Source organism: Geospiza fortis, unplaced genomic scaffold, assembly GCF_000277835.1.
Source record: "Geospiza fortis unplaced genomic scaffold, GeoFor_1.0 scaffold145, whole genome shotgun sequence".
In the NCBI taxonomy this organism is placed as follows: Eukaryota; Metazoa; Chordata; class Aves; order Passeriformes; family Thraupidae; genus Geospiza; species Geospiza fortis.
In genome coordinates, this window is record NW_005054362.1 from 3282999 (window position 1) to 3292305 (window position 9307).

General features: G+C 43.5%; 1 protein-coding gene across 1 annotated transcript; it reads right to left on the reverse strand.

Annotated features, from left to right (window-relative positions):
* Nucleotides 1-1645: 1645 nt before the first annotated feature.
* On the reverse strand, nucleotides 1646-7081 carry PPP1CC (protein phosphatase 1 catalytic subunit gamma; the record flags this gene model as incomplete). The annotated part of the gene is made up of 6 exons (XM_014308234.1): nucleotides 1646-2644; nucleotides 2768-2902; nucleotides 3305-3528; nucleotides 4469-4573; nucleotides 5684-5914; nucleotides 6937-7081. Coding segments are annotated over 6 exons (930 nt in total), but the record flags the coding sequence as incomplete, so codon positions are not given.
* Nucleotides 7082-9307: the final 2226 nt, after the last annotated feature.

Here is a 9307-nt window from a genome sequence, read left to right on the forward strand (position 1 = left end):
AGCAGGAATTGGTGTTGGGCTGTGGGGACACAGGCCTTGGGAGGCTCACAGCTGCTCTGGCCATTCCTTGTGTCAGCTAGATATTCCTACAAGTATCACTATGAGAAAAAAAAATCACAATCAGCATCTACTCCTTCTCTCTTCCTCCAGTGATCAAAACAACCCAACCCCAACTAATGGACATAAAAACATGCCCAAGCTTTTGGTTACAACTCACAGCAGGAGCAGCCCCTTCCCTTCTCAGGGACAGGACCCACCCCCCTCCACCCCCCAGGGATCCTGAGGAATGACCCAACCTCAGGGAATGCAGCCAGGCAGAGAACACAGCCCAGAATAGGCACCTATGTCACCGAAACTGTGTTTGGGGAGAGAAAAAAACAAGCCATGGAGGACAAAGGTGTGGCAGGGCCAGTGAGGAGAGGTGACAGTGTCTCTGCCAGAGCAGGCACATCCCAACCGGTTCCATGTGTGCTGTCACCCACAACAGCAATAACAGATATGCAGGGTGTTGGACAAGGAGGGAGAAAAATTATAGAGCTATAAAGGAAACCACAAACGTGATTCAAAGGGTGAAAGTTTGTGAGAGAGCCTTACCAGGTAATCTGTGACATCTGATCTAGCAAGCTCAGCACAGGTAGTTACAGGTTTTTGATTAATCAGCTGTAGAGGGAAGGGAAAAATGTCTTCAGAGTAGGAAAATAGCTCTTTGATTCAGAGAACTACATTGAAAACATTAAGTCAGTGGCTGCAGACTGCCCAGAAAAAGCACTTGTGGCAAACAAGTCCCACTCACTGCGGAGGTGGAGGGGAATTCAGTGGGACACCAGGACAGAGCTGGGCATTCCAGTGACAAACTTGTTCCTCAGCAGATGCAGCAGCGTTGCTGCTGTCCCAGTGCAAGGACAGGGTAAGAACTGGCTGCCTCCTCTGAGAGCTGAACACCCCCACAGCATTTTCCACATGGCAGTGAAGGAGCCCAGGCTGGTCCTGTGGAGATCAAGAGCTGGCACACACCTCACCCATCCCCACAGAGCCTCCTGCCCAACAGCCAGCACTGATAAAATGGACTCAGGCTCCCCATTCCACCAGAAATTTAGTTCTTTAATTAAACACCAGAGGAAATGGATCTGGTCTCAGCTCCAACCCTCTCAGAGCAGCACTTGCACTCAAGGCCAAGCCCTCAGTGCACAGAACAATGAACAGGAGCCAAGCTGAGCTGGTCCTCCCACGCCCGCCCGTGGGCTGTGCTGCGGCAAACACCAGCTCAGGACCAATGGCCCCACCCTCAGCTGGGAGGGGCCTCTGCCTGAGGCTCCAGATTCAGAATTAAACCCAGCACTGCTGTTCAAAATCACCTTTTGCAGCTCAGACAAATCCAAACCAAGAATCCGTGGGTTTCCAGAACAATTTATTTCTCTACGTCAGGCCCTTGGAGAGCAGTAGTGTATATGTTGTGATAAACTGACACTGAGAAGATTTAACAATTTCTTCATTTAATAAGTGATTTTCACTACATGATATTGTACACTGTCATCTGTTCAAAAAAGATCAACAGTTTTTAAAAAACAAGATTCTGTGAGAGATTTATATAAACCAGTGATCAAGATCAACACCTCTGGTTGGCTTATCAAGCGAGTTTCTAGGTTTCTTTGTAGAACAAAGTCTTTATGCTGAAATGCACAAACCCCTTCCAGCAGATCCAGAGCCATTTCCATCACTCCCAGAGCCATTTGTGTCACTGCCCTGGGACTGCTGTCTCAGCACTGGGATCTGCTCGACTGAACACACGGAAACTGTACAAAAACGTGTTCACTTTGAGCATGGACAAGCCTTTCTGTTTGCTATTTCCAGCCAGCACTTCCTTTTCTCTCTGAGAGGAAGGCGTGGATGGGAAGCCCGGCCAACTCAGCAGGGGGGTTGTGTACAAACGGGTTTCTAAGCGAACTTTGGCTTCAGGAAGGAGACACAAACACTTAAAATAATGGCTTTGTCATTTGAAGTGTACAGAGAGGGACGTGTGTCTGAATTAAATATACATCCTACCAGTGGTGCTGGCAAGGTTGAAGGTTATTCCTAATGTCGACAGCAATAAAACTAACGTGTACATGACAAGACATTAAAAGAAAAGCAATCCCTTTAAAACAAAATTGAACATAAAAAAACAGTTCACAGTGGTTTGTATAAACAGTATGTAATCGCTGACAGGAACAATCTCTACTCTCACAGCACACGAGTGCCCTCTTCAGATCCTAAAGAACAAGATTTACACTATTCATGGTATGGGTCCCGCCAGCCCCGCGGTTACCTGGCTGGTGGGGAGATGCTGTGGAGTGTGCAGCTGGAACAACGACACAGGGGGACTCTCAAACTCTTTTCCTGGGAGGGAGCAAAGTCTTTCATTCGCTGTTACAACCAGCAAATGCCATTCATCAAATGGAAAGGAAAACCACAAACACATTATCTATTTTGAGCAAGCTGAACAGCACACATGATAAGTTTAAAAATGGAGGTTATAGACTATGATACAAGTCCCAACAAGGCAGTGCCAAAGTGACTATTTCTTGGCTTGTTTTGTGATCATACCCCTGGGAGGTGTTACAGGTCTGCTGGAATTGGGCTTCTTCTTCTCTGCAGGTTTCAAGATCTGAAAAGACAGAGGGGTCATTTAGCAAAAAGTTTTTATTTAACAATAAAATGTAGATTCAAAATAGCACAAATTTTATGTGTGACCTCACTAAAGAGAAGGGAAGATCTTCAGATACCGTACCTGGAAAGAGCACATTAGTGTTTCATCCACGCTCATCATGGCACCCGCGTTATCAAATTCTCCACAGTAATTTGGGGCAGAAAACAGAGTTACCAATTGTCTTTTTGCAAAAAACTCATATCCATCTTCAACCACCTTTAGAGACAAAAGCAGAAGTGTTACTCTGGGCAGCTTCCTCCTGACAAGGCGCAAAGCCACTTTTCCAGAGGCAGCAGGTGAAAACCTGGCTATGTTTAATGAGCATGAGTTTCAAAGTTTTACATTAAAACAGGAGCATCGCAAGAACCAGCTCAGCAACAAGAGTCCACTAACATTGAGAAACCCCTTGTTCAAGAAAATCAGAGTTTCTACGAAAATGTTAATTATAAGGGCTGTTAAACACTGGCACACATTCAGAGAACCTCACACATATTTACAACTTGACTGGACAAGACCCTCAGCACCTTGGGCTGACACAGGCCTGGCCTGGACCAGGTGACCACCTCAGATCACCCAAACCTAAATTATTCTATGCTTTAAAGTACAAAATGAAAATACCTGATGAGCTCTACATATGAGATCCAAATCATGTTTATGGAGAAACTTAGCAACCACTTCAGCACCAAAAGTGAAGGACACTCCTCTGTCATTTTCACCCCAGCCCAAGACATCCTTGTCAGGGTCAGACCACAGGAGATCACACAGGAGGCCCTGGTCCGGTACATCCGTGGGGCGCATGATTCGTCTGATCTGCTCCATTGACTGCAGATCTGGTGACAAACCTGTTCACAAGGAAGACACAGGCAGGCCCCAGCTTAGTCCAGCTTTGCTCTGCAGCACTGACATTCATCCAGGACAAAAATAACTTGGATTCAAAGTGATTCACCACTGCCATTTTACGTAGCTCAGTGGCGACATTCACTGACGTTTTTTAAATCCAGCATTTTGGTACAGAAGTCACTTTGTAGGAGATTTACTGGAACTAAGATAAAGCAAGGCCATTTCCACATTTTACAGGATTACAATAATCTCACGAATATTTTGCAAGTGTCTGATAGAAGAGCTGTTAAATAAAAGAGGCATGAACACCAGGAATCACAGGGAATGCTCACTGTGATGATCAGCGAGATGAAATAAAATATCAAACCAATCTCATATCATTTTTCACTGATGTAAGTCCCTGGGCAACTGTAATGACTCGCAAGTGATAAAACATTTAAGGTGCAATCTGTATTTTATGACCAGAAAAAGCTGCATCATGTGGCATAAATCAACTTCTACAAATTAAACCCAAATTAAAGCCCATACAGGGCTTGGAGCAACCAGACCTAGTGACAGGAGTCCCTGCCCATGGTGGGGGAATTCTACTGGCTGATCCCCAAGGGTGTCTTCCAACCCAAACCACTCTGGTTCTGTGAAAACAGATGTTTTTGGGACAGATATCAAACTGCTGGTCATCTAAGTCCAAAAAACCTCTGCAAGGACTCTCTGCTCCAAAGGAGAGGCTATTAAAGGTGCCTTTGGTGGAAAAGGAAGAGCAGATCGTGTCTGAACCGGCTCCATGATTCACAAAACTGACACTCACTGAGCCCAACCCTTCCTCATACACGAGCCAAGGCAGAGAAAAATCCTGAAGTTTTGAAGCTTCAGCAACGTAAACACGAAACTGCCATGACTGAGTTTTCCAGTTCCTCAAACATCACCTAAGGAACTGCTACTCACCCCCGTGACAGCAGAATATCTTCTCATCCACAATAGCTGCAATTGGTAAACAGTTAAAACAGTCTGTGAAGGTTTTCCACAGTTTAATATTGTATCTTCTCTTACCTAGAAGAAATTGGGGAGAAAAACCCAGTCAATGTGCTTTTCTAATACAAACACAACCAATCTAACTTAGATGCCTGAACTTTACTGAGACTTGCAAAAAGTCAGCATTAGAGTCTATACATAATTGATATTTTCTGACTTATTTAATTGTTTAAATGGCAAGGCCTCTCAGTGTGGCACAGCTTCAAGTGCACCATAAGCCTGTTCAACAGTTGGCAATCAGGCTCTCCAGTCCCAACTCTGTTTTGGCAAATTATCCCTTGGAGAATTTGATCTATTGCAGAAAATTTTGCCACTTGCCATTTCTTTCAGGCGAAGACAGCAATTCTTGAAAAGCAGATTTTTTTAAAAAATTCTGCTTTACCACATAAATTCACTTTCGGCAAATAAACAGGACTGAAAAATGAAACAGGACTGAAAAACAAAACTGCCACAGTTTTATGAATTTCAAAGGGACTCTCCTAGATATGAACCCTGAACATATTTGTGATATATGACTAAGCCTGTGATTAATCTCTGAGGAGACAACTCTGAAATACCACACATCTTTGTTTCCTCACAGGAGGAGAACAAGACATGGAGCGCACATCTTGTCATCATCTGCAAGCCAAGTGTGTCCCACCACACAAGTTCCAGCATGCTTCAGTGCACAATTAATTTAATATCAGCTCTACATTATCTGGATTAAATCACATCCTTTGAAACAGGAACATTGGCTCCTACTTCACAGAAAATTACTTGTTGTGTTTGGGTAAGGTCTACATACATCACACAATCTGTACATATCATCATCAGATGAATGAAACAGAGGTGAACTTCTGTAATGCACATCAAATGAAATTCTCTCATCACTCATTAGATGTCCCTATGAGTTTTACCAGCGAGAATTGTCTGTTAACACAGCAGCCAACAAATAAAATTACCCGCTTGGTTGCTGCTTTGTAGCGTGAGGCTCAGACTCCAAGACGGCCAGGGGAAGGACAGACTCCCCCCTCTAAAACAGGCCCAGGACCCCTCTGAAGAGCACAGAGGGCATTTCAAGTTAGGAAGGAGCCATCTGACACTGCCACCCTGCTGTCCCCAGTGGAGGCACACATGCCTGGTACTTACATTCATCATAAAACCCATAAATTCTATTGATGCTGGCACATTCGTGGTTCCCTCGGAGAAGGAAAAAATTCTCTGGGTATTTAATTTTGTAGGCCAATAGAAGACAAATTGTTTCTAAAGATTGCTTTCCTCTGTCAACATAATCACCAAGGAACAGGTAGTTGCTCTCTGGTGGAAAACCCCCATATTCAAAGAGTCGGAGCAAGTCGTAGTATTGTCCATGGATGTCACCTGCAAGGAGATTCACACATGACACTTAAGTGACCCTTCACTACATTCTTTGATTGAGAGAAAGAGCAAATCAAAGACACTTCAGAAAGAAAAAAGCTTGCAGTTAAATACCACCCATAACATACTTAAAATGGCAGCTAACGTAGATAAAATTATCACATTTTGACATCTATGCAATGGTAGCTACACAAAAATATTTGTGTGTATAAAACAAAATCAAGACTCCAAGAAACCAACTGTGTTTTCTGGAAACACCCAGTAATTCAAATTCTAGCAGGGAAACTGCATCAAAAATGAAATTGGTATTTCTGTCTTTGCTTTAAATCATGGGCTTGTTTCTGACAAGCAGAACACTAAATCATGATTTTAGACTACCAATATTATAAATATGGAATGAGATGCTTCAAATAGAAGTCCTCTGTTTTAGAGTTAGATAAAAAACTATTTGCTAGAAGCTTTCAAAATTGCATTTATTGAGGCTTTTATGTTGCCATTCTTCATTTGTTTACCATAAGCAGACATGTACACGTGTGCAATGAGCACTGCTGTGTGCAATACGGTGAGGCCAAACTAGAGAGTAATTCCAAGAAACAGTACAAAAATCTAAGTTTCCAGCAGGATTTTAAAATCCTGTCAAAGCACTGCTCAGCTTTGCATGGCAGCACATTAAATACTGGGGCTCCTCATTGTTTCCCCTTGTTCAGTCACAACTGGGCCCAACATCATTTATTTGATAACTTTTTTCAATAATTTCATGTGAATGTCCCCCCCAGCCTGGTGAAACTGGACCAGTTGCTTTTTGGGTTTGGATTATTTTGGTCCCAAATACAATCCCCACATGTTACCCCCTCTCTACTCCTCTGCCCTACCTATCCAGCTGGGTTTTATTTTGCCTTTTGCTACAATTAGTTATTAGTTTCACTGTTAGTAAGTGAAAGTAGCATCTGGCACTTGTTCTCTGCTTACGGTCTGCATTTACCTGACACCTCCCCCAAGATAAAACCAAAACTCACAGTACTCACCACAGATTTTCAGTGGAGCTTCAAGTTCTAGTAGAATAGGCTGACTCAGGAAGATTTCTCTGGATTTCAAGCACAATCCTCTAATTTCATTCTCTTGAAGTTGGACGTTTTTGCCTGGTTTTGATCCTCGCACTGTCAGGAAGAGTCAGAAGTCAGTTATCAAAACCAGCAACATCCCTGGTGTTATTTTAAGAGCCTGACTAAACGCCAGAGCAGCACTGAATGAGAAGGTACCAGGGTAGGATTGGTGTGCTGGGGTGAAATGGCAGTGCCAGGGAAAGGGGAGTGTGTTCTGTTCCAGTCGTATGTTACTTTCATTTAACAGAATTCATGGCTCAACACTTCCCCCGTTAAAAATGTCACATTTTAAATAGCATCAGTTTAGTTCCATTTAGTTATAAACCCCATCTTGGACAATGTGACTATTTCCATGTTATTTTTTAATGAAGCAGTTATGTGCTTGTTCTCTGGAAGCTGTCTGATCTTGAGCAAAGGGTGTCTGCCACTCAGTCACCAACAAATGTGCAAGTTCCCCTAAATCAGCAAATCACCTCAGCCAACCTAAACAAGACCACAGCACCAGTAAATCTTGCACTGCCCTGTTCTACACTGCAGCTGGAAAACAAGGAAGAAAAATGCACACATGACTGGAAGGTAAGGAGTATCAGTAAGGAAATAGTTTTGGATGATGATGACAAAGCAGCTACCATCATCACTGCTTTTGAGCAGGGTAGAAGACAAGCCAGTAGGAGACCAATCTCCCAGCTCCAAAGCCTTTCCCCCTCCCAACTCCCACCCTTCCATCACTGCTTCAATCTCCCCCACTGCAACAATTCATGACAGTTTGTTCCTTTAACATGCATTAAAGCTTTCCTTCCTGCTCTGGACAAGGACGTCAGCCTGACCTGAACAAGTTCCACACTCCTGCTTCTGTTGCCCAGAAATACAAAGGACATTTCTACAGCAGCACTGTAACTACAGCCCAAATTGCACAAAACAGCATTTATCAGGGTTAAGATTGGATTTAAAAAAATTATGAGTATGCCATTACTGGTGAAGCCTCTATTTTTATTTGTTGTCAAAAACCAGTGACAACATATAATAGTGATAAGGCTGAAGAAAAAAAAAGGAGTAAGAGAAGCAGTCATCTACAATGTAACCCATTGGTTCAGCCACAGCAAAGCCAGACCAGAGTCTCGGACAGCTGGAAACGCTCTGCCAACACCTCCAGAAACAAAATCCCCCCACTGCTAAGGCTACCAGGTTAGGTGATTACTGTGAGCAACTCTACAGCACTGAGACTGAAGAATCTATGCCCTTATCCAAAAAGGTTTGGTCTTTAACTGCAAAAAAAGTAAACAACGAGCCTGAATCCTTTCAAGCACAAGAATCTATGCAGTACTATCTTCCTGAAGCACTGAATAACTTAGTAGCTAGCTACCACTTCAGTTTAATTCCTTTGCTACTGTTTCACCTCCGAGTGTGAAATCCGAAAGCTCCGGATGACTCAAATCTCTGCCATCGCTGCGCTGCATGGAGCCAAGTGAGAACTGCAGTGGGAAAGGCTGGGGGTGCTCCAGGCAACTTTTAGGAACAGCAAGAACAAAAAACAGTTGTGTTCCAATTTCTCACTAGCACAGAAGCTCCTGACTTTTCCACAAGCCTCTGATCAAGCACAGAAAACACTGCTCAGCGAGTGTGCACCTTATCTAACCATGAATAAAATACTGGCTGTGTAACAGCCATGAAATCCGTGACATTGGATGTGAGCTCTGCCAGCACTCGCGGTGCTGCTGCTACTGCAATCCTTCCCTGAGTGCCAGGCCCTGCCAGGGTGGCACTGCAGAACCACTGGCAGTGCCCTAAACCCCAGCACCTTTCCTTAAACAACCTCCAAAATGAAACTCCAGCTCAGATTACCACGTGTGCTCACAGTGACATTACTGCAGGTCCAAAGTCAGGCCTTTACCAGTGCTCTCTTTGAGGCTGTACCTGCTCCTCTGATCCTCACTGCCCACGTGCTATCACTCACCACTGACATTACATGCCAACACTGGAATTACCACTGCACTTCATGGCTTTCATTAAAATCTCAGAAGTAATGAAGCATGTAAATGGAAGTTAAATCTTTGTCACAGCAGTTTATCACGAATGAGGCTTTTCATCCATGCAGTAATTTTTTTCATCCATACAGTAATTTTCCTAAGACTCCTGAGCAACAAGCAAGTCACTCAAAATGCCAAATATCCAGAAGCAATAAACAACAGAAATTTTTAGAATTACGTGATAAACTGGCTGAATTGTAAATATAAAACTGATGGTCACTTAATCGCAGATTTTACAATTCCCCCCCCTCCTTTTTTTTTTGAGA